The sequence below is a fragment of the Lepidothrix coronata genome, unplaced genomic scaffold (genome assembly GCF_001604755.1).
Source record: "Lepidothrix coronata isolate B3197 unplaced genomic scaffold, Lepidothrix_coronata-1.0 Scaffold167, whole genome shotgun sequence".
In the NCBI taxonomy this organism is placed as follows: Eukaryota; Metazoa; Chordata; class Aves; order Passeriformes; family Pipridae; genus Lepidothrix; species Lepidothrix coronata.
The window spans coordinates 468,776-494,242 of NW_016690347.1; the positions used below are offsets into that span (position 1 = coordinate 468,776).

The window sequence follows — 25,467 nt, forward strand, 5'->3', positions numbered from 1 at the left end:
GGTACAATCCAGAAAAAAAACCACCTACTGCAAATGCAGACAAAAATACTGTATTGGATCAGAAAGCTTAACTGTTTCATTAAATATCACAAAAACCAAATGCCTTGACATTCCTTGCCCAAGTGGGAAGAGCAGAGGATTCAGGTATACAAACAGCCCCTTGACCACGATGGTGACATTCACTTCTAAAGAAAGTCACAGGGGCTGTAAAGGCAGGAAACAGAATAATAATGGAAGATTTCTGCTAATTCCATTAAGGCTGAATAAATTGCATAATGGAACACAGCTCTGGGAGTATATTTTAGATACCAGAGATGATGGCTTCTTTTAGCACTTTGCCTGATACTTAATGAGAGAAAAAAGTCAAATCATGCTTCAGTGCTAAGCATGGGTAGTTCAACTGTAGTAGCAACTGTGACCGAGATGCTCTGCTACATTGGTTATAACATTTTAAATTCAGTATTCTTGAAGAAATGGAAAAGCAAGAGCCCACCATATTTTGTTTCAAAAGGAGAACAATATTAGCATAAGATCAGGGTAAATATAGTGGTGCTATGGAGACTGTTTAAATTACCTGGTTAAAGGCTTAAAATACACATATAACCAAATAAATGTGAAATAGCTCAGCCCAGATAAAGTACTGAATGAAGAAAACTATTAGAAAAAGGAATGTGCCTTTCCTAAAGGTGTACACTGTGTTTGAACAAAGAAAACAGTATGGTTGCTGAAACATTACTAGCAGTACCATCATCAAGCAGCTGAGTGTTTTGAGATCATGCTGTCTGAGAGGATGAGAGAACAGGGACAGAAGAGCTGACATGCCAACACTGAAGAAAACATTCCATTAGGATGCAGGAAGGGGTCAGCCTGGTACACTGTACCAAGCTGTTGGCTGGAGGTAGGATATAGGTAACTAATCTCAGCTGGAAAGGGAGATATGCACAGAAGAGTTGAGAAGTTGAGAAGTTGAGAAGAGTTGAGAAAAACCATGTCTCTTTGAAAGAGTTAAGGCATGGGGTTAGAACTGAATGAGCCACTGTGCTTTTCAGTCTCAAAGAGCTTTAGAGAAATGTTGTGGGATATAAGAGAAGCTATTCCTATGGATCAATAACTGTTTGTTACAGGAAACAAAGGACATGGCCAGTTTTCAGAGTGGAAGACAATTACTGTATTTCCAGATCTCTCAAGAAAGGGAGGTGAATGTATGTGCAAAACTTACCAATGGTACAAAATCATTTGGGGTAATAAAAATTAAGGATCATAAAGAATTGCAAAAGGATCTCAAAATATTGAGTACTTTGAAAAGAGACCCATAAAATTCCTTATCAACACATGCAAACGAACACGCAGGGAGAAAACCAGACAGCAGTACGCACACCAGCTGTGCTCGGGACAGAAGTGTTAAAACCTCCATGGTCAGCTCAGGGACAGTATCAGCTCTGCAAGACAGAGGTCATGGCTGCAAAGGTTTGGCAGTTATTAGGAAGGCAATGAATGTGCCATTGAGCATACTGTGCCTCTGTATTTGTCACGTTACGTGCCAATCTGGTCAACTCAGAACTAGATGAGCCATGGAGAAATGTGTATAATGGGCTCTGCAAAGAGCAGTTAAACAGGTGAGGACTCTTCAGCTTAGAAAACGTACAGCAGAAGGGAACAGAGTTGCAGTGGAGATGAAGTGAAGACTGGTTTTAGTCACATTTTTAAAGATACAAGCCAAGAGAATCCAAGTGAAATTACCAGGGACAGCAGTTAGGTGAGACGGGAGGATAGGCTTTTACAGACAATGTGTATTTCAACTATGGAACTCACTTTTACAAGATGTTTCATATGTGAAAAATATTGGTGAGTTAAATCATTAAATGCTGGTTGTCTAAACATTATTTCTCTGTATTTGTGAAAAAAGATCCATCAAGAACTACTGTTTACCATAACAAAAATAAATCCTCAACATTTTTCTTGAAGTTTGGAGACCTACCGATAGGTGGAAGGACACACTCTGCATGTTGCATGGGCCTTTTCTTCTATATTGTCCCTCAGTACCTGCTATTGGGTATTGTTTGAGTGGTCTTTTTGTTTGAGCCAATGTGGCCAACTTAATGAGCTTTATACCTGGGCCATAAGCAAAGAGATGTCTCAAACTCTCATGTAATATCTCTCTTATTTCCTTTCTTTACAGATATGCAGTAAATGAAAATTTAAAAAAAAAAATAAAAAATTAAGAGACAACAGAGAAGCAGAAAAATATGAGAATATCTGAGAAATACCACGATCTTGAGGGTGCTCAGTATTGAAGTGAAAGAATGAAAAATGTCCTTGTTTTGACCTTTTTCCTGCCAGGAGGCAGAAGCAAATTGGTAGCTGCTCAGCAGCTCTCATTAATGAAATATTAGACTCCCTTGGTATTCAATTGCTGCTTAGCATTTTTTCTTTCCTATACCTGTATTGTGTGATCAAATTCTTTATGGTGAGATTTAGAAAATGGTCACTGCAATACATGAAAGAATTCAAGTTCCTGAGGTATAAACTCTGGAAAGAGATTAGGTGGATTTACAGCTTAAGAGGGAAGTAGGCAGAATATGTAAGTCTTTGAAAGGGAGGACTGGGTTGTTAACAACGTGAGGTCCAAGGGAAGATAAGGAAGGGATTATCCCACCAAGTGATGCAGACAGACCATCTAAGAACACTGGGGAAGGATGCAAGCAAGCCACTGTGAAGCTGCCATGACAGGAAAGAAGTCAAAGGACTTGGCTAATGACTGGCTTTGCCAAGACCAGATTTTTTTTTCCAGGCTTATGAAACCTCACAGGTATTTCATTTGCCTGGTTTCTGTTTCCATTGGGTATTAACAGAAATAGTCAGGTGGCCAACTACTTCCCACTAAAGGTCAGCTTCAGACCTAGTTGGCCTTGATTTCAAAGGGTATGTTGCAAGGGATGGCACAGGCCTTCACAGTGTGCATGGCAATGAGGTGTTTTCCCATGAGGGCTTGCAGCACTGGGACAGAGCTGGGATTTGGGAGGGACACACCTGCTGCTGTCATGCACCAGCACTGTCCCAGCATGGCTCCCAGCACCCACACAATGCGACTCTGGCAAAGGCTTTTGCAGCAATTCCAATGAAAGAAATCTAGGGGGCTGGCAAAAGTGAGGGTTGCTTAGACTGGAAAGAAGAGAGTGTGAGAGGTAGTTTGTCCTTTTCCAAAGCAGATAAAGGAGGTATGACACACAAAAGGCGGACTGGAACTCTGCCCAAGATTTTGTGCAAGGGGCAAAAGACGATCGTGACTGGCATTAAAAATCTATGATTTTGCTTAATGAGAGCTGTCTTTCTGGCTTTGCCCCGTGATATGAGACTGAAGTGGTTGCTCAAAATTAATAACTGGCAAATATAGACCAAATGAGCAGCTGTAATGCTTTAGAGAGCGTGTAAGCTGCCAGCGGAGTGCCAGCCTGACAGTCATACCCTGTATGCGCACATTAAAAGGAGTGGAATTGCTATATTGCTTGAGAGGAGTAGGAGAAGCCTCAGCTAACCTCATGCCTTTGGCTGCATCCTGGCAAAGGCAATAAATATGGTCATTGATTCTATGGCTTCCAAGGTGCTTCTCTCCAAGTAGCTTTATGACTACTGGTTGCAAGACACTTGATACCATTGATGATCTAAAAGGAGTTGATGTGGTGTGGCAAATCTAAATTATTTTTCTTTTCTTCTGGTACACTACAATTATGTTTCTAATGGTTAAGCCTTTAAGCTGACTCCTTGCAATAACATTCTAAGGACAAGTGGGATTTAATCCTTTTTTTCTCTGAGGCTCTATCAGAGTATATAAAAAATTTTGCCCAGTGTTTGTACTATTTGCATCACTACCTGATAGACAGGCTGAGAACTCACATGTGCTTTTTTAAGGAACCTCAGTGGACCATTGAAATCACCCTTCACTTGTGCCTCCTCCAGTTTATGCAAGAGGAGCAGGAGGGTTAGAGGGGAAGAGACTGATTCCAATGCATTAGTTCCTTCCTGTTTTCTCGGCCACTTGAGAAGGAGAAGAGTGAGATGTAATTCACCTCTGATTTTCCCGAGCCATCCTTCCTCCCTTAACCTTCTCACAACGGTAGGCCTGCATTTTTAATGCCTTTTTTACTATTTGAATTTTTGTCTCCATGAACTTGAAAGAAATATAATGTCTCATATGGGCTTTCCTTTTTAGTGCAAGCTGTTCAATATATTCTTAAATCTATACTGCCCATTTTCATCTTGACAGAATAGTCACAAACATGAGCTTTCTTAGAGACAGTGATTCCCATCTGAAGGATTACCAGACAAGTAGTGATAGATATATAAGGATCTAGAAATGGTAGAATTCTCTTAGTTAATGTGATCTGTAGCCCATCTTGCCCCCAAAAAAGTGCTCAGCAGCAAATCTATCAGTAGGATTGTCCTGGTTTCAGTGGGAGAGAGGCCATTTTCTTCTCAGTATCTGGTACAGTGCTGTGTTTTCAATTCAGTATGAGAATAATGTTGATAACAGACTGATGTTTAGTTGTTGCTAAGTAGTGCTTATTCTAAATCAAGGATTTTTCAGTTTCCCGTGCTAGGTTTCCCATTCCCAGTGAGCAGGTGCACAAGAAGCTGGGAGGGAGCATGGCCAGGACAGTTGACAGGAACTGGCAAAAAGGATATTCCATACAATACAGCGTCATGCCCAGTATATAAATTGGGTGGAGTTGACCAGGAGCCACTGATCACTGCTCAGGAACAGACTCGTCATTGGTCAGTGGGTGGTGAGCAATTGTATAGTGCATCACTTGGTTCTCTTGGATTTTATTCCTCTCTCTCTTGCTCGCTCCCCTTTTCATTACAATTATCGGTATTGATAATATTATCATCATTATCATTAGAATAATTTTTATATATTCTCTTGTTTCAATTATTAAGCTGTTCTTATGTCAACCCATGAGGTTTATCTTTTTTTTGAATTCTCCTCCCTGCTGGGTAAGGGGCAGGGGAAGGAGTGAGAAAGCAGCTGTGTGATACCTAGTTGCCAGCTGGGATTAAAAAAGAAGGATGCATCCCAGCTTTACTGTAGGCAGATATGTAATAGTCTGTACCTCTTTTCAGGTACCCTAATAAAAGTTTTTTTCAACCAATGTAGGAAATGACAATTCTGTTTGCAACTGGATATTAACAGCCACTGTCTCTCTCTCTCTATCTCTCATCCTTTGTTATGTAGACTCTCAAATTCTCCCATCAAGGCAGAACAACTTGCAGAGCAGCAAAAGAAAAAAAGAAGAGAGAAAAAAGGAAAATTTTAGACAAGCTTTCAAGGGAGAATGTGCTTATTATAATAAATCACCTACTGCCATCCAAAAAAAAGGCCTTTTAATTAAAACCCGAAATATGTATTCCCATTTGTAGGTGTTTATTTGTTCAGAATATTGAATTGAGGATAATCCTTTGAGGCATTTGCAGAGGAATGACTGCAGAAGCCAGAGGCTCTAATTCATGAGGAAATTGTACATGAATTAGTTTGGCTTATCACATGTTTCACTTCTAAAAAGTATGCAGAGGAGAAATTACCCAGTTGGGTGGGGTAAATTAACCTGTTTTTCCAGTATCCAAGGGCTAATGTTGGTCCTTGATGGGTTGCACAGCTGAAAAAACTGTTGGGACACAGCAGGTGGGAGGTAAATTTAGGCCTTTGCTCTTGCAGAACAGAGATTTGTGTGCATGCTTCACAAAACTCCTGGTAGATAGGTAAGCAACCTTTTACAGTAGTGACTTATTTAGTGAGAGGCCTGCAGTGATCCAGTCTTTTTAAGTTCCTCACTGGAAATTGCTACTCAGGCTTTGCTTTTGTTGCTGCCAGAGTAATGCAGGAGGAAGGTGTGAAGGCTCTGTGTTCAACCACCACAGAGTGTCTTTTATGTCTCCTCCTTTCATAAGAGTTTTCTGCAACTATGGTTGATTTTCAAAGGCAACCAGAAGCTGGGTGCCCTCCTGTGTTCCCTTTCCCTTTGAGAAAATCTTCCCGGTTTTCCTCATAGAGCTCAATGTGACACAGAAACTCAGATGCCATGGGAGAAACAGTCTCCTGATTTCATGCACTGACTTACCGTGCTCTCTGTGCTTTGGCTGCCAGTGTCACCTTCCTCAGCAGTGCCAGTAAGTTATGTGATTGATTGCACATTTTTACCTTTATGGCATAATTATTTTCTCATACTTTATAATACGTGTTTTAGTTTCATGAACTTCACAAGTGAAATAAGATACTGACTTTGCACTTAAGTCCTACTACTGGTTTTAGTTTTTACACAAAATTGACCCAAGATCAGTTTGCCTCTAAAAAATTTCTCCCCAGCCCTTTCTCCCAAAGGAAATTGGATTTTATGAAGCTTGACATATGACCTGGAAACTTTTTCCCACATTTCAGTGTCACAATGATCTTCTCCCCCAGAACATGGTTAAGGAAACAAATGTAAAAGCTTTCACTGTCTTGTATATGATTATCAAAGAACCCTATTACTTACTGAATGATTAAATTCCTAAATTTGACCTACGAAGTAAGGAGGACAAATTTGGCTAATGGTAAGCAGTCTTGACTACCATTCCAAAGCTTGTACAAGAGGATATGCGAGACTCACTTGACAGTGCATCACTTTACAGAAGATAATGTCCCTGTGGAACAAAAGAGGATTGTTAGGCCCAATTACTAGTTAGAACCACAGCAATATTAGTTCTCTAGGGTTTTTTTATGAAGTGAGTCTGGAGGTAAAATGCCTTATTTTGACCAGTGGCTACTAACTAATAAGAGCTGAACTTTAAAACTATGCCTAATTTTAAGCACAGGCACCATTCCTCTTAAGAAGTATCTTTGTGTCAATGGGTTTATTAACATAGCACTATTAGAAAAGAGATATTTAAATAATCCAGAGCACCAGGATCATAACACTGACTCAAATCCTCATTTAAGGGGAGCATAACGTGCCAAACCACAGGTAGTCACATACCTTTTCTAGGTAGTTACCTACCTTTTCTAGGTAGTTCTTGGAGGGCCAAATTGCGTGCTCACAACAGCAAATTGAACCACTGTCATTGCAGAGACACAGGAATACTGACTGGGGCATAGTGTTGTCTCTCCCTCTTTTCACAGTAGCAAGGGCTCTGTCTCTGAGAAGGCAGATCCCTTGTCTTGATGTACCAAGACTTTCCCTCATCAGCATACTTAAAGTTATGAACAGGAACACAGATGTCAGTGAAAATGGTGTCACTGATTTTAGGTGTGCACCTCAGTATATAGTTTAAATTCAGGCTCTATAATAAGAGAAATATAATAATATATATTAAAATAAGTAAGAAGCTCCCATTGACATTTCCATGTCTAATTATTGCAAAAGCACTTTTTCTTTCTTATTACCTTTTTGACACATTAAAAAGCCCTCACACTTGTAGGTTTTATGAAGTTAGATAAGATAAACCTATTTGTCTGGTATTTTGGAGAACATCTCCTGCAATTTGAAATCCTATAATTAACACCCAGCTATTCAAAAATATCTTACATATCACACTTCACTACTACCAATCAGCCTGTGAAAAGGCAAACCAATTCCTGGGGCTTTAGATAAACTTTGTCGAGGGCAAGGAAATAGAGAGAAGTGGGAAATTCACAATCCTTGCCTTATTTTTAATTTTGGCATGCCTTGTCTTTCTGCTGCAGCTGGGTAGTATAGACACAGTGTGAAATAAAGGCCACATGGGGCACCATTTGAATAGTACAGGAATGATGAACTAGATAAATACTAGGAGTGTATATTCAAACCACATGGATGCATGCATTAAAAGATGATTCAGTACAAATAAACAGTGCTAGGAATCTTGTAATAAAACAAAGAATCCAAGATTATTTTTTGATTTTCTAAAGCAGGACTTTCTGTACTATTTCTCAGGGAAATATGCACGTTTCCAAGGTTTATTATCCCGATTAAATTCCAACAAAACATTTAAGCACTTGCTTGCTTTTGAACACTTGATTTAGTCCCCACCACTATCCCATTTTCCAGAATAAACTGCAAAAAAACTCATAAAATTGATGCTGCTCATTTCTGTGAAATTTAAGACTAGGTCACATCTGCTCTGAAAAATGTAGAAGCTCAAAAATAAAACATTGCAAACAAATGTCACATGAGGCAATGTTGAGCATGAATGTCTGTTATAGTGCAGATTCATGCACGCTATAAATTAATACAATAACTACATGTTTTGTAAAAGCCTTAAATATTGCTCTAGTATCAAAGATATTGATGTGAATTCTAGACAACCAAATTTTGTACCAGTGTTTTCCAAGCTAGTGCAAGGCCATACAGCTTACAGTATTTCAAAACACAGGAATATCCAACTAAATCCATGGAGGGTCAGAATTTCCACACTGACAGTTCTCATTCCCACAAGATTCTCCAGTTTCAGATTGAACATTTGGTGGCCAAGATTAAGCCCAAGAGCATTAAGGGGAAGAGAAAAAGCAGTCCTATGCAATTCGTATTTTAAGGGTGGCAAGAGATATGACCTCTGTGATCGAGTCTCTGGGCTGTTCAGTGTCATATGAAACATATGTGAAACCAGCTGTTCTGGGTTTTGTTACAGATGCATTTAATAACTGAGGTGAAAGACACATAAAAGGTTCAGCATTTAACTGTGCTAGTGAATCATGCTTTAACTCAGGTAGCCAGTTAATCTAACAATCACAGGACCAAAGTAAGGGATTAAATTTGTGCAGTTCTTTGGGCTTTAGGGGAGTGTTCCAGGTCTGGGTTTTGGCTTGCTCAATACAATAAAATACATAGAGAAAAACCACCACAGACCACATAAGATTGCACAAGAAAGACAGTGGTGAATTGAAGGCAGACTTACTTCCTTCTTCACCTCTATGGATTTACTTTTCGTGTGAACCCTTGAGCTTTCTTCCATCCTCCTTGATCTTTCTTGCCTGATCCTTTTTCCTTCTTCCCCACTGTCCCCAGCATGGGTTTAAAGCTGCATTTAAATTACTCCAACAGCTTAGAATAAGATGTAGAGGAAACGAGTGGGTTTTTACAATAGAATAGAATAGAATAGAATAGAATAGAATAGAATAGAATAGAATAGAATAGAATAGAATAGAATAGAATAGTTTGGTACAAAGGGATCTACAATGAATATCTAGTCCAACTACATGAACACTTCAAGGCTTACTAAAAGTTAAAGCACACTATGTGTGGAATGCTATCACACAGTTTAATTTAGCTTCCTGATCACCCTAAGGTCCCTTAATAGCCAGTGAGGAAGGGAGCATTGTGCCAAAGGAGAGGTCACAGATTTCACAGAATATTCTGAGTTGGCAGGGACCCACAAGGATCATCGAGTCCAACTCTTAAGTGAATGGCACATATGGGGATCAAATGGGGATCGAACCCGCAACCTTGGTGTTTTTAGCACCATGCTCTAACCAACTGAGGCAGAGAGCAGGGGTTTGAAAGCCCCCCTTGGGTGGGGAAAATATTTCCCTTTGTGGATTATCTGAGGAATCTGGCTCCTGCATCAGTTAGATTACCAAACCTGTCGAAACATCTGTTCCATTTTAGGTATAAAGTATGTCAGTTTTAAAGTATTTGTTCAAGCTGATATAAATTTAACTTGGATATACTTAATATGGCAAGTCTGCCTAGGTTTAAACTAGAAACGGACATCTGTCATCCTAAACTAGTCTTTCATCAGTAAAAATTTCCTCCTAAGATTTACCCTCACTAGGGACTTGTCTTTACTGACTTCTCTGCGTGAGTTTTGTTCCACACAGGTTGACAATGCACACAGAGAGCTCCCACAGCAGTCAGATGGTACATCACAGTAGAGCATAGTCACTGCACCTTCTTGGAGGGACCCAAGCTGGGTCCAGACACAATCCTGGGTCCTTCACATGGGAGGAATTTAATCAGTGTGAAACTAGTAAATCAAGAAGGCAGGCTTGGCAGGTCTGCCACCCTTCCCTGCACCAGGATTATACAGGTGCTCAGAAATGAGACCCAAGCATGCAGGTTAGAGCTGAATGGAAATCAGAGACAAAAAGCCTTTACCAACAGGTAACTCAGAAGGAAAGCCAATTCCCTACTGAGCTTTGGTTGTTAGAGCAGGTTTCCTGATGAAGAAAGTGACCGTAGTGACCACAAGTCCCTGACCTAGTCACCTGCGTGTATATCCTTTCTTGTGTCTGCTCCAACAGCTTTAAATCTGACTGCTAGCTTCAGCCAGGGAGCTGTTAGTGCCTCTGCATCCACACACAGAGAAAGGAGGGAAGAGGAGCAGGAGGAGCAAATGCAGGAGGAGCTTCAGTCCAAGGTGGCTGTGAGTCAGGTGGCCGGGCCCAGAGAGTGGTGTTGAACGGTGCCGCATCACTACTGGTGTCCCCCAGGGATCAGTGTTGGGCCCAGTCCTGTTTAATATATTTATTGATGGTTTAGATGAGGGGATTGAGTCCACCATCAGCAAATTTGCAGATGACACTAAGCTGGGGGGGAGTGTCGATCAGCTGGAAGGCAGGAGGGCTCTGCAGAGGGACCTGGACAGGCTGGAGAATTGGGCTGATTCCAACGGGATGAAGTTCAACAAGGCCAAGTGCCAGGTCCTGCACTTTGGCCACAACAACTCCATGTAGTGCTACGGGCTGGGCACAGAGTGGCTGGAGATCAGCCAGGCAGAAAGGGACCTTGGAGTTTGGATTGACAGGACGCTGAACATGAGCCAGCAGTGTGCCCAGGTGGCCAAGAAGGCCAATGGCATCCTGGCCTGGATCAGGAACAGTGTGGCCAACAGGTCCAGGGAAGTGATTCTTCCCCTGTACTCGGTGCTGGTGTACTCACCTCGAGTACTGTGTCCAGTTCTGGGCCCCTCAGTTCAGGAAGGATATTGAGGTGCTGGAGCAGGTCCAGAGAAGAGCAACAAGGCTGGCGAAGGGACTTGACCACAAGTCCTATGAGGAGAGGCTGAGGGAACTGGGGTTGTTTAGCCTGGAGAAGAGGAGGCTCAGGGGAGACCTCATCACTCTCTACAACTACCTAAAAGGAGGTTGTAGCCGGAGGGGGTTGGTCTCTTCTCCCAGGCAACTATCAGCAAGACAAGACAGCATGGTCTTAAGCTGTGCCAGAGGAGATTTAGGGTAGATATTAGTCTGGTCTAGTAACCATGGTGGTAGTGGATCAAGGGTTGGACTTGATGATCTCAGATGTTCCTTCCAACCCAACTGATTCTATGATTTTGTGATTCTATGATTCTTTAGGGCTCTGCAGGCATCTTTCCCTGGTGAGAATGGTTGATCCTCATTTGACCTTTCCGATACACAGATAAAGGTAACTCAAGACAAACATGGGTGTCAAGTAAGTCCCCTTAGCTAATGACTGCCTTGAAATGCCTCACCCCAGGAGAAATGGCATGTGCTGTTCTGTGACATGATGCAACACTGATTTGTTGCATCTACAAAACATCCTCATACTTGCGTGAAATTGAGTGTGAACAAGCAGTTGAATCGCAGTTCATCAAACATAAATAATCTGAAACAAAGCAGCAGAAATACTCCTTTTATCTTGTGTATGATATAAATACAGAGCACCCTAGAATCAAAAAATTGACTAAGCAGATGATTGCTAGTCTGTGAATTCTTTTGTAATGCAAAAATTACTTTTATGTCTCACTGTCTATTTTTGAGTGCTCATCACTGTGCTGCCTGTGTGCTTTGATAAAAGGCAATAAATATATTTAGCATATGCTCAGTTCATTAAAAAAAAATATCAGTCTACTTACTGTAATTTGGAGACAAAAGAGAAATCATGGAAAAATACAACATCTGTAAATGTCTGCTATGTATGGACTATAACTATCTCTTTGGCCAGAATCAAAAGATAAAATACAAGGGTGAAAAAAAACAACAACCAAGTAATTAAAAAGAAGATGATAGAGCTCAGGTTGTGTGATCTGCCCTGTGAAGAGTGTGTCATTTCCTATTGGTGTTACATAGATTCTTCTTTATCCCCACAGAATGTAATACAGCATGGACTCAAAATATAGTGGGTGAATCCGTTCCAGAAATGGCCTTGTGGGATGGAGGGAAAAGAGGAAGATCTTCTCTGCTCTCTGTCCAAAAGATGCTGATTTGATCTACAAAGAGGCACATCCCCAACACTGCCTTTACCTTAGCCAGGCATACTTGCAGACATTGGATGGAGTATGAGATTTTTGCACTGAAAATATAGCGGTGCAGGGATTACAGTGCTTCTGTGCTCAGGTGCCCTGGGCACCGCCTGGCCACAGCAGCCAGCAAGTGCAGCCTCGCTGCCTCCTTCCTGTTGCTGATTAGACAATGATGAACAGTCTGGTCTAGACCACAGCTCAGATTTAGAGATGAATAACATAAACATGTTAAAATTGTTTGCTTTATATAAGCAGAGGAGCTCATTTTTTTTCTTTACACTAAGATAGGTTCACTGAGGATAAGAAAGATAGGCTCTGAAAATACATTCAGAGATTTGGGCTCCAGGCAGCAGATGTTGTTGGCTGTATATGACATGCAAATTATAACTGTGCATCTCAACCCAGACTATTTAACCACAATAGAGCCTTTGCAGATTCCAACAATCTCTTGGTACTTAATCACTTGCATTTTCTATATGTTGTAAATTTTAACTGAATAGTGTACTTTCAAAGGCATGGAAATGCTTTGAAAGTACTTATCTACAATTTGAAATACCTGTATGTCTCCTAGACCTGGCCTTCACTTGATAGGCAAATGCATCTGTCAGATAAAATTGCCTCACTGTGGCAATTTATCATACAGAATTTCTACATGCTGGAGCTGAGATGGTGTCTGTTCCTTCCCATTTTCTGTTTGAAAGCGTTTAAGCTTTCAAGTCAAGAAAGAGGTCAAAAAACAAGCACTGGCCTCAAAGATTTCTCAGATCAGCCTGGCAAACACATATCAGTTTTTGTAACCCTCAAGAAAGTAGACATCATTCTCATTAATTGTACATTAGCCCAACTCAAATGACTGGGAACCCATTTACAGCCAGGTCAACAGGAAAGCAGATTTCAACAGGAGGCCAAGACTGAATGTGTGACCCTGCTCTAAGGGTCGCTAAATGTGTGTTTGAAACACCCAAGTAAAGTTCAAGTAACATTTTGTTTTCAGGGTTTCTCCCCTGGTTTTAAACCTATGTCATCAAAAGCAGAATAGCGCTAAGATGATCTTCAAGGAAAGGAATAATGCTGCAATAACACAGTCAAGCTTGCTGCTCCAGCAATGAATGCTTATTTCACGCTGCTCTCCCAGTGAGTAATGTTTTAAATAAACAAATACTGCAGAGAAGTTGCTGTTAGTACAATTGTAGGGTTGTATCCTTGTGGCAAGCTTTTTATCATGATAGTACAACAGGAGTACAGTTTGTTTGCAAGGCAAGTTTGAGCCAAGGTGCAAAAGCACATAAAGTCTGTTAATAAATAATGGACTGTGTGCATGTGGGTTTTGCAGTGTGGCTTAAAAAATCAACCCCTTCAAAGAACAATAATATGCAAGTGCTATTGAAACAAAACAAAAGAAAATGGAGAGATTTAATTTCTAGTCCCTTGGAATGACAAACATTCTGTTCTTCTCTGAAGAGAATGGGAACTGTGCAAGTGTGATGGCAGGTGCAGAGGTACCTTAGCTGTATAGTGACATGCCTTTGTGTCCTTCCACTTATGTTGTTCAGCACAGGTAGAGGCAATAATATTAGAATTTGCTCATGATTTATGATACCTTGGATGTCTTTCCTATATCTGAAGACTATTACATAGTCAAGGGGACAGATTCTCAGCAGGACTCAGGCATGTTGGTATTTCATGGATTTGATGATGTCATACCATACAGAGGTCTAGAGCCTATAATTATCTTGGGTTTATGAGTTAGCATCAGAAAATACCTACATATTAATCTTCCCAACGTAAGGACACAATAGACACAATGAGGAAGGATAGCCAGGGGCCCCATAATTTTGCTGTACGAAGCTCGCAGCAGTTATTAACTTGACTGAAGAGGGAGTAATTAATTTCACAGAATGGAAGGTAGATTTGGTCATTGGCCTTAATGGACAGGACCTCTTTCTAAAAAATACACCCCAGGCCCACCAGGGGGGTCTGTGACAATGCCAGCACATATTGGCAGAAAACACTGCTTTGCTCAACTTACTGTGTAATGTGTCCTAGTTAGGACAGCTGAGACCAGTTCATCATGGTATGGGTGTAACCCAAAACTGTGTATTCTATAGCCTTCCATGCCATTTCCCAGAAACTGTTGTCAATAGACTATTCGCACCCTCTGCCCATAGAGCCTGACTCCTCAGGCTATAAACTAGGTGTTAAGAGGCCTGTGAGATAGGAGGATGCTCTTGTCCTCACACCCTTTGTGGAACTCCCCGCCCTGAGGGAAGTACTGAGCATTCCTGCCTGAACTGGAGGATATATAATCTTGGAGTCTTGGAACATTTTTAACCACTCGTGGGATCCAGAGGAAGACTGCATCTCATCGCTCTCAACCAGACTTAGACCACCACCCTCAACTGGACTGCAATCACCACTCTTGACCAGACTGCAACAGCTCTCCCACCAGCAGGTTTTTCTCCTCTCCCTTTACTTTGGACTCAAGCGGGGCCCAAGGAACACCACTTTGTTCATGCCCCAGGGTACTGGGTTATACATTTGGGTTTTGTGGGTTAAGACCAATTGTTTGTTTGTATGATTGTACTTACCGTATTATTTTAATAAATTGTTATTCTGACTTATAATATCTCCTTTGAGTTGAGTTCATTTCCCTTGCTGGTTAACTCTTAAACCAGCACAAATGCCAAGCTGGGCATGTCATCCCAGCAGTTAATAATGTAAGTAAATCATTACAAAGAGTTAGAAAAATGAAACACTTACTTGGTCCAAGACCTATGGAAAATGCAGCAACATAAACAAGCAGGCTGGCCAGTGAGAGCCATTTCAGGACAACAGGAACCTCCCCACTTTCCATGTGAGACCCTGCTGTGCTTTTGCCTCCTGGCAGTGCAGTCCTGTTCAGTTCTCCTGTCCTGGCAACATCTGGGCTTTTCTGTGCATCAAATGATGATCTTTCTGTTGAAGTCAAGCTAGCAAAGAGGTCCTTAAGACTCCCATTGGTGATAGTGAAGTTTCCTGGTCTCTGGAGAAAGAAATCCTCTGGAGATTGTCTTCTACAGACATTGGTGAAATTCACATGTATGTTATGGTTCACTAAGCCCATAGTGACCAACGATACTGCCATAACAGAAGAGCCAATACACAGAAAAGTTTTACTTCCAATTTGATCCACAAAAACTGTGGCTGGGACTGTACTAACGACTTTTACTACTCCAACTCCAGTAGAAGCCAAGCTGGCAGCTTCATTGCTCTGGAACCCAACTGACTTCAAAACAGTCGATGCATAAAATAAAATGTTGGGTTGCCCAGTTGTTTGCACAAAAAAGACTAGAGTGAGTCCTACCAGCATTCGGGCTCTCATGTTGTTTTTTGAACGAAACAGGTCCAAGAGACTATACTGATGTTCATCTTTCAGGGAAGACTTGATCACAGTAAGTTCTTTAGTAGCATCTGACGTTTCCCGTAGCCTCTCCAGTACTTTTCTTGCAGCTTCATCGTTATTTTTCATGACAAGAAACCGAGGACTTGGAGGAAGGAAATACATGGCAATAGCTTGCAAAGCACCTAATGGAATCACAAGGCCGAACATGTACTTCCAGCCATGAGATATGCTGGCAAATGCATAATTTGAAATATAGGCAAAGAGAATGCCTATCACAATCATGAGTTCATTTAATGATACAAGGAGGCCTCTTCTGTGCTGTGGGGCAATCTCAGCAATATAGACACACGTCGCAATTGATGATAATGATATGGAAATACCTATGGCAGTCCGTCCCACAATAAGTACCTCATATGATTCATAGGGCAGTAAAATCAGACTCCCCAACACAAGTAAAGAAGATGCAATAATAATAGCAAGTCTTCTTCCAAATCTGTCTATCAGAAATCCACCAGTAAGGGATGCAAATAGGGCCCCAAAAAGCAGGGAACTTACAATGATTTCCTGCTCTTTGCAAGAGAGTGCTAATATGCTGCTTATCTGAAGAAGAGCTCCAGAGATAAGGCCCAACTCATAACCCATCAGAAGTCCACTTATGGCAGCAATAGCAGAAGATAGAAAGGTAAATGTTCCACAACCTGAAATAAGAGAATAAAACACAAAAACGTGAAAGAATGACTTCTGTAACATTATGACAATTAATAATAACTTTATTTGATATACCGGTTTAAAAAATCTATTTGTAACTTCTAGGCAAAGCACTTAAGTTCCATACATATCCAGCAGCAGTGGTGACACAAAAAACTATTTCAGGGGAAAAATAAGTAATTATATAAAATCCTCTTTAATTTTAATGCTTTGGGGTACCTTATCTTCCTGATCTGAAGTCAATAAAGTTTTGATCAGGTCCTAAATAATCAAACCTTCTGCTTCAGAATATCATTGTAAAAAGCAACATTTATATTACAGCCTTTTGGTAAGAAAGCAATTTTTGCCTTGAGATATTTTCAGTGTTTTTCCTGTACTGAATTGAAGAAGTCTCATCCACCCAACTACTGTACCATGGGCAAGGAAAGCAGTAATTTCCCATCCAAACTGCTTCAACCTTGACTTGAATAAGTAACAAGTATTTCCTCACCACTTATTATTCCTTTGCTTCACCTGAGGATGCTATGAAGGCTGCTGGTACAAGTGTTTTTATTTTGCCAATGGAGACTTATTCAATGAGCACCAGTTTGAACCAGATATATGGGATATTCTAGGGAAACCAATCTATGAGATACAAACTCATGAACTTTCTGAGCTTTGCTTATCTCTAATCTCAAATTCTTCGGAATATCAGGATCAAATATTTTGCATAGTTTATGACAGCTATAATGTCAGGAATAAGAAACAGATGGTGAAAACGTAAACCAAATGGAGATTATATGCCTTTGAATGTCCACTTTAAAACAAACTCATTTTATACAACTGTGATTCATTGTTTATTGTTACAAGATAGACTTGACTGATCATATTCTACTAACTGTGAAGCCTTTTGCACCCTAAACCTTGAGGAATATATCAGTTTGTTATTATTGGCCTTGTTCTTTCTCCCAGCATGATTTTCCTCTCATCATGATGTTGGCTGCCACGCAACTAGGAAAAGAGTAAATTGACTTCTGACTTCCACTTAGTTAGAGAAGTAGGATGTGTCTGAAGAGAGGTAGCTTTTGCAGCATAACAGAGTCCGTATTTTAGTTAATTATCCTGGAACATGTACTTTCCAGCCAAGCCGGAAAATGGTATATGGTCTAATTGAAAATGATACATACAGTTTGTTTATTTTTAGCTTATTTTTCTAAGGCATTAGGGCTCTTTGATCATGTGCACTGCCTGGAGTTCCTTGCCAGTAACTTTTGAGCACATTGGCAAGGATCAGTCCCGTTTGACAAGAGGATATTACATTTTGAAAGCAAATCATGAAAAGAGAGGAGGAGAGTAGCCCTAGCAGTACATCTGCACTACTAAAATAAACACTGCCAGAGCCCAGGCCCAGATCCTGGCATGTGGCCACATACCCTACTAAATTTCTGGCATGATCCCTGGCCTGGTTATGCCCCAAGCCACCTCATGCTCCCCTAGCTTTTCCCAGAAGCAGTGTGAGCCCAGCATCTCACCCTGCAGCTGCTCCACAGGCAGATGGGTTATTTTGGAGAGTAGCACAGTATAACTGTGTGACTATAAGTGCTGCCTCCAGGATCAGAGGAAATGTGTAAGCCCATTAAGTCTATTAAAATAAGTATCACATATTAGTTCTCCTAACTTTGAGCCAAGCAGAAGCCAAACATCAGCCGCCCTGAGATACTGAGCACACCCAATGCACCTCAACTCACTCTGTCACTGAATTGGTGTGGCTCGCAAACCAGAGATAGATAAGAGATAGGAGAGAAGCACGTGGTTTTGTCATGATGGGCCATAAGGACATGGGGGAAATGGGAGTATTGTGAAAAGTCTTTCAGAAGGGGAGGGTGGAGGGCAGATGGAGGTGGGACATCTTGAAGAAAATACCAGAAACAAATTTGCAAAATGCTCCAGTGATGGAACAATCTTTTTTTATATCGGTGTTGTCCATATCTGTATCATGTCTAAAGCTTTTTCTTCATTTATATCTGCAGTATCTGAGATCAGTTTGCTTATTTTGGATAGAGGTTAGTGCATGGGTTAGAGCAAGGTCCTGCTGTCCTTACTTCACACATTGAACAGTAATTCAGGAGAAGTACTTCTAACTCCAGCTAAGCTGCTTTGTGCTACACGTGCTCCATCCTCCAGTGCATGCATGCAATATTTGTTTTATCATTGCAAAACTAATTTCTCCTTCCCCTTTATAGTCCTGACTTGCTTGCTTGCTGTATATTATTAGATGTAGAAAATATACCCGTCCAATGAACCCTGTTTGGAAATCAGGGCTGATAACAATACAGCCTTATGCTGAAGGAATGATCTTGGGTATCAGAAGTGAAACAGCTAATTTGATCACAGCTCTGCCCGAACTACTGTTCAGTGATGGTGTTTGTGCTTTCTTGGATATCTCTGTATTTTACGTCACTGAGCCACATAGATTTAACATAAGATTTTGCCTCAATTTGCATATTATGAAGGGAAAAGAGACCATTGTGGTCATCCAGTCTGACACTCATGAACAGCATAACATAATCCTTCAGACACACTTAAAAGACACTTTATTTGAACTAGGTGACTTAAAATATTCAGCTTTGATTTAAAAATTGCTACTGATTGAAAACCAATGACTTTATGTCATAAATTGTCTCATGAATTGCTTTCACTGTAAATTATTTCTAGACTTGATTTCTGCAACTTCAGCTTCCAGCTATCAGATCCCATTCTCCATTTCCTTGCACTTATCTGTGGTTGCTAAGTACAAAGTTATAGCCTGTCATTGAGTCATCCCACAGACATCTCCTTTATTAGCTACTTAGTCTGTGAGGCTTTATAAGTTTACCAATACCTTAAGTATTCAAAACCTTGTTCTCTGAACTTTATCCAGATCATCAGCTTCTTCAGTAAATTCTGATTTGGAACCAGTGCTCCTGCAGTGGTTGCACAGTGCCAGATAGGAATTTGACATAATTATCCCACTCCTGGTGGACATTTCCCTGCTTGTCTAAGGATTGTCACAGCCATGTAAAGGAGCTCATCTTCTGGCTATCCTACAGGAAAACCAACTTCTTTACTTCTTTCCAAAGCACTGCCTTTCCTTTAAATAGGGCCTGCCTTTTTGCATCCTAGTGAGGAATGCAAATCACTTTACATTTGTCTGTATTAAAATACATAGAATGGGTTAAACTTATCTAACTGTGAGAGATCTGCAGCATCCCTAGATTTCTTTTTAAACTAGTTGCAAAAAATAGACACTTCTAGATGTCTGAATTAAGCTGGATGCCTATTCTCTTTATTGTCTATAAAAGGCAACTGTGCAGCTTGCTCAGATGCAGATGTCTAAAGTTAGCAGAGAGGAACCCCAGACAGCACATTCACTCACAGTCAGCAGGCCAACCCATCCAGATTGCATTCAACCAGTGAAATATCCCATTTATTAATCACCCATCACCTGTATCACCCACAAATAATCTGTTATTATCTTCTTCCAAGCAATTGAGAAAAAATGTTTAGTAACAGAGGGACAAAAACTTAGTTTAAGGCTCTCCAGCAGAAACACAGCAGCATGGACACTGCTCCCTATTGATACTTTGAAGTCTGTGTCTTGCATAGCTTTTAATTCTTTAAATGTGCGAGTGTCATGTTTGTATGGTTGCAGTTTCTGCATGACAGCGCCAAGTCAAATATCTCAGGAGAGATATTTGAACCATCAGCATGGTTCTTTGCAATTCAGACTGTGCTCTCCTCAGCCTGTGGTCTTCAGATCACAGCAACCAAGAGGATTATTTGTTTTTAATCTGAGAGGCTGTACAAGTTGGCTGTGGAGCTTGGACACCTGGGAATTTGACAGGGAAGCATTCAAGCCCATATATTTCTTGCTTCTCCAAGTAGAGCAACTTGATCAATGTCTTAATGTTTCGTTAGTTTGTTTTAACTTGGTCAGCTGGTATCATTCTTCATGTATCCAATGACACTCGCCCACAGTTATATAGAAATGGTGGAGGGCTGTAAGTAGAGCACCTCTGAGTGAAAAGCAGATCCTGATGTGATGCAGGGGGAAACGTTGTCATTCTTCATTGGCAACAGCAAACTCAGCAGTTAACTCGGTATCTCTTGTCCCTCACAGCCACTATTCTGCTGAGAAACGTCCTTATATCATTATGAGGTTTTGTTTTAACTGATGTACCCAACACTTGCCTGCTCTTAACTGCCTGCGGAGTTAAACCCTGAATCTCTGCTCAGTTTTCCTTCATGGCCTTCCTCTAGGCAAAATTGCCTCTGACTTCAGCATATGTTTTCCTTTAACTTTTCCAGATAAAGCACGTTGCAGTAGTTGTATTCACAATCCTTTTAAGTGTCACTTCTAATGATGTTGCTGGCAGTTCTTAGGCATTCCTTTTTTTTTTTTAAAAAAAAGCTTCTTAAAATATATATATATTTTTCTCATTTTTATGAGATGCCTGCAAAATACATGGCAGTGGGCAGCCCAGGGGAATAAAATATTTTAATGATGGCTTCCAGACAATTTTCTCCTTCTGTCTGCCACAAACTCCATGGCTAACGAGTGTGTGGCTGGTATGTGACAAGTGATTCGAAACTCTATTCTCTAGTTTCCCCATGTAAACAAAGTGGTTTCTCACAACTGTTACTCAAGTCAAAAGCAGCACTACTTGGCAAACAAAACCTATCTTTAAGAACATTCACTGGAAATGTTTATGCTTGGTTCCTGAAAAGGAGACCAAGTGCAGTTGTAGTATAGCGTAGTGTACTGCTGATGAGGCTGGATGGGGCCAAACAGTAAGGGTGTGCCCCTTTACTTATTTTCAGTCAGATATTTGGGAAAATAAAGTCCTTCCAAAGGTACAATATTTGATCTGTGCATGTATTTTATGGGCATTATGGATAATGATCAGTGCCAGGGAAGATCCGCAATCAAGCTCAGCTGGGAAACACCACTCTTCACTCACCCCGCGTGAGGGAGAGGTATAGGAAAGGTGCCTGGGAGCCCTTTCCAGCTCAGTTTTGCAGTAGTACACTCCAAGTTAGTCCAGACACTGATATTTCTGTGATGTAGTTTTTCTTTCTTTTCTCCCAAGAGATCATGCAGTGTGCATAAAGAAAACTACTGAGCTGGAGAGGAGGGGAGATTACTTTATGTAACCTGTGCAAATATATCTATTTTGATAGGAGGGGACTCAACAATCTCTTCCACCATTATACTTTCTTCTGTTTACTTTGATTTAATCTAAGGTGAAAAATGCCTCAGTTTGGTAGGGAAGGACAGTTTTCTGGAAGGTCAAATATGTATTCTTTAAATCCGTGGAAATTCTTTGATCTGTTCCAAATGTCTTCCATAAGACATTTGGAAGGTGAAATCAAGCTCTGGTTAATACCATTAACCAGAGGTTAATGTCAACCACTGGTTAATAAACTCAGATTAGAAAACCACAATGAGTTGAGTGCATTGCATAGATATGAATCCACAACATGGAATCTCCTTTTTTCCATAGAACAAGGTATCTACTTTTATCTGTGGTAGATCTTAAAACATCTTATAACTGTATCTGAAATTTTTAAGCTATCTTTAACAACATATTTCTTTTCCATCTGAGTACTGTCTGACATACAAAAACGTTGTCTTTCCAGGGAAATAGTACTTAAAATTTCCCACATTGTCTTTAAAGAAGATTTTGCTAAAGTTTATAGCAGGTGGATCACATTTTTTTTTTTAGGATAAATATTTATGGCATGTATTGGGCATTGCTGCATAATTAAATTGTGGGTTTGCTTCTCATAAGGTGATTATCCTATTTTCATATTATCATGATCTCTGTTGCACTGTCACAGCCACTTTCTCTGTCTCATTCACTTGTCTGGTATAAAGAGATACGTGACTCTCTTTCTCTAGTCCAAGGCCTGAGCTTTCTTTAGATCCAGTAGCTGCTCAATAGGTGCATTTCTCCTATTAGCTAGGACACATCTGATCTAAGTGGCCATCTAGAAATCTGTCATGGGATCTAAAACAGTTGGCCAACAAGATCCTATGGGATGAAAAAAATGGTGGCTTTGGGACAAAGCTATGTTGCAAACAGAGCTGGAAAATCTCAGAAAATATTGACTTTACCCAAAAATAGTAACGGTCATGTGGGATCACAACCATTTGACAACCCAAGTGTGAAAGGCAAACTCAAACCTAATATTTTGTAAATTGAACTAAAAAAGAAGGCAGAAGAAAACTAATGTATCACACATTTTCACACATCTAAATTCCTCTGATGGTGGAAAGCATTGTATACATTGTACAGCATAAGCGTGATGAATGTACTTTGTGAATAATATTCAATTTCATGAACAGAAGCCCCTGGCAGTGATGGAAAGACAGGGGATGCACATGCTGGACAGACCCACCTTGACCATGTCCTCTCTTACTGCTCTGCCATGTATTTTTATTATGTCAACAGACAGCCTGACCCTTCATTAAATGGCATTTGGGCTTTGATTTGTTAGTTTCCTGTGAGAATCGACAAGTTCTTTTAATTCCTAGCTAGGTGATTATAAATTCCTCAGGTTACTGATTTAATTTTTCAGGGTAATGTCAAGTGACTAATTTGCACATACTCTTCTAACCTTAGCCCTTGTGCTGCAGAAACTTTGCTGTTTATTGTAAGTGCTATGCTTCCCTTTCTTAAGGCTATCCTACAACCATCTGCATTGCTCCTCTCAGTCCCTAAGGTAATGATAAATATTTCTGCACACCTCCTGGCTTTCTGTTCTTGATTAACCTCTGCTTCCAGGTATGAGGAGATGTTGCTTGCTGATCATTATTAGACTTCAACAAAGCATTTGTTCCTATGGTATCTGAACATTCATGGGCTAGTTAGTTCATTCAGTACTAAGTGAACAAAACCTGCTTGGGACAGTAATTTCCGGCTTATGACTGTGTTGTGCTGTTCGGGTACAGCTGTCTTGTGGGTGAGAAATATCATAATTATGGGGCATTTTCCTCTTGATCTTATCATCTGTGAAAGACTCTAAAGATGCAAACCCATGCTGTAGCTTAGAAAAGGGGGCTGGATAGGACAGCAAAGATGAACAGCTATAAAATTCAGCTTCCGGACTAAAAAATTTTCTGCAGAAGAAATGCTACAGTTGATGTTTGAGGGCATCAGCACAGAAACCCTGTTTCTTCCTGAGATGCTAAGGAAGTAAAACCAGGAGGTAGACCCTGTCCCTCTCCCTTCTACTGTCTCCCTTCATGAGCAGGTGCAGTGTTTACCTGGCCCCCCTCCACTCACTTTGGTGAAAAGGGCTGAATTGCTCCCAAGTATGCAAAGACCAGAGCACTGTTGTTATCTGAGATGGCAACGGGTTCTCCTATTTTTCAGGTGACTGATCTTCATAAAGGAAAAGGATTTACACAACAAACAGCACATGCACAAGCAGGAGGACTGAGGCCTTTTAGGGAAAGTACCACATAAACCTTCATTCAAAATTCAAGCTGGCAGTCCCGTTCCTTACTCATATGTTCCCCTCTTGCACTTTCGGAAACTGAGACAGCATATCCTGAGAGTCCCTTGGCTTCATGGGGCCGTTCTCCCCCAGCCCCGAGCACTAAGCTAGGTGAGCAGCTGCTGCTGGCCAACAGCTGGCATTCAGCTCTTGCCGCCTTACCTGTTGCAGCTGGGAGCTGGCGGCAGCTGCTGCCCTGCCTCCTCTCCTCATCCTCCCCTGCTCTCATTGTCTGGCTCTGTTGGCTGAGGTCCTCCGTGCTCTGCCCAGCTACCATCGCCACCCCCTTTGCACCTTGGGCAGGAGCACTTCAAAGGGCAGCGATCCTTCTCCGGCCGACCAGGAAAGTGCAGGTTGTTTTCCTCATGGCAACAAGTTGCTGAAGCTGGCTGAAACCAAATGCAAACCACAAAGTGGTTTGTGAACAACTTTGTTGCTATTTCAGAAGGCTTTGCCCTTTGCAGTGACACAGGCTGTTGCTATTCTGGGGAGCCTATTGCAGGCGAGGGGAGGGCCCTCTCTCGGAAGTGGTGGTTTTGCCTTTTAACAAATATTTGGAGACATCAGACTTTCAGGCACAGCTCAGTGTACATTCCTTACCCACTCACATATAAGATCTCTCTCTCTCTCCCTCTCTGCCTTTTCCTCCTCTCTCTGCTGTTCATACGCACAGGTTTTTAGCAGAGAAAGCACACTGAAGGGGAGGGTTTCAAGTATTTGCTGTGTCAGCTAAAGTTAGGGCACCAAGCACACACGCACAGCATCGCTTCATTCTTGTAAGTTATGAGCAAGTTATGGTGAGAAATAGCGGAGAGGAAGAAACCATGGCAGTCCTTTACAGTCTGTGACAGTAGGAATCAGGACTTTTCATGGCAAAGACGTACATGATAAGCAAATGAAAGGCAACCCACCCTCTCTTCCATGACAATTATTTGTGAGAAAACTGATACTGTCTCAGCTATATTCAGTCAAAGGCTTGATTTTGACAGCTGCTGGGAGTCACTCCATCCCTATTGGTTCTGTAGATGCAGTGGCCAGAGGCAGGATGGCAGCAGCAGGAAAAGCTTACAGAGGGTGCAAGTGAGCTGCATACAGCGGCTGCCTGCCCTGCTCTGTCCTAGTCCCGGTGGGAGAGCCTCCAAATCCTCTCAGCAGACCCACTGGTCTCATGAAGCAAGTTGTCCAAGCTATCCCCAGTGGGAATCGCTTTTGTATAATTTGGCAGTGCTACAGGCTTCTTGTTTGTGCTGTCTTTCATTACTTGCTGTTTTGTCTTGGTTGTTTTCATTTTAAATACACTAATGCCTGCAGATAGTGTGGGAGGGAAGGGTAGAGGTGGAAAGCTGGTAGCTTTTGCAGTATTTCCAGAAAGGAGAATTCCTAAAAACTTCTTCCTTAAGTAGAGCAGGCATAATACACCCTTTTTCAATGTTTGCTTAATAAGAAAAATTTGACAAAAGACATTGTAACTGCTCCATCTGACAGCTGCCTCACTGTCAGCTTCAGAAACTGGAGTGCCAGGGTTGCCACGGGGGCACTGCTTCCAGTGGGGAGTTTGGTTTTTGGCAGTGCTTTTGACATGTAGTTGAATGAGTCAGTCTAGCTCTGTTCTCATGTATAACATATTTTCCATGTAAGATGTC

At 41.1% G+C, this 25,467-nt stretch overlaps 1 protein-coding gene across 1 annotated transcript in view; it reads right to left on the reverse strand.

Moving 5' to 3' along the window:
- SLC2A12 (solute carrier family 2 member 12) overlaps nucleotides 1-24,303 on the reverse strand; it is a 32,135-nt gene extending 7,832 nt beyond the window's left edge. Inside the window, exons 1-2 of the mRNA XM_017829695.1 lie at nucleotides 23,987-24,303; nucleotides 14,974-16,293 (exon numbers count right to left, since the gene is read on the reverse strand). Of these exons, the coding sequence (XP_017685184.1) occupies nucleotides 14,974-16,293; nucleotides 23,987-24,101 (1,435 nt within the window). The 5' untranslated portion in view covers nucleotides 24,102-24,303. The remainder of the gene's footprint in view (nucleotides 1-14,973; nucleotides 16,294-23,986) is intronic.
- Nucleotides 24,304-25,467: the final 1,164 nt, after the last annotated feature.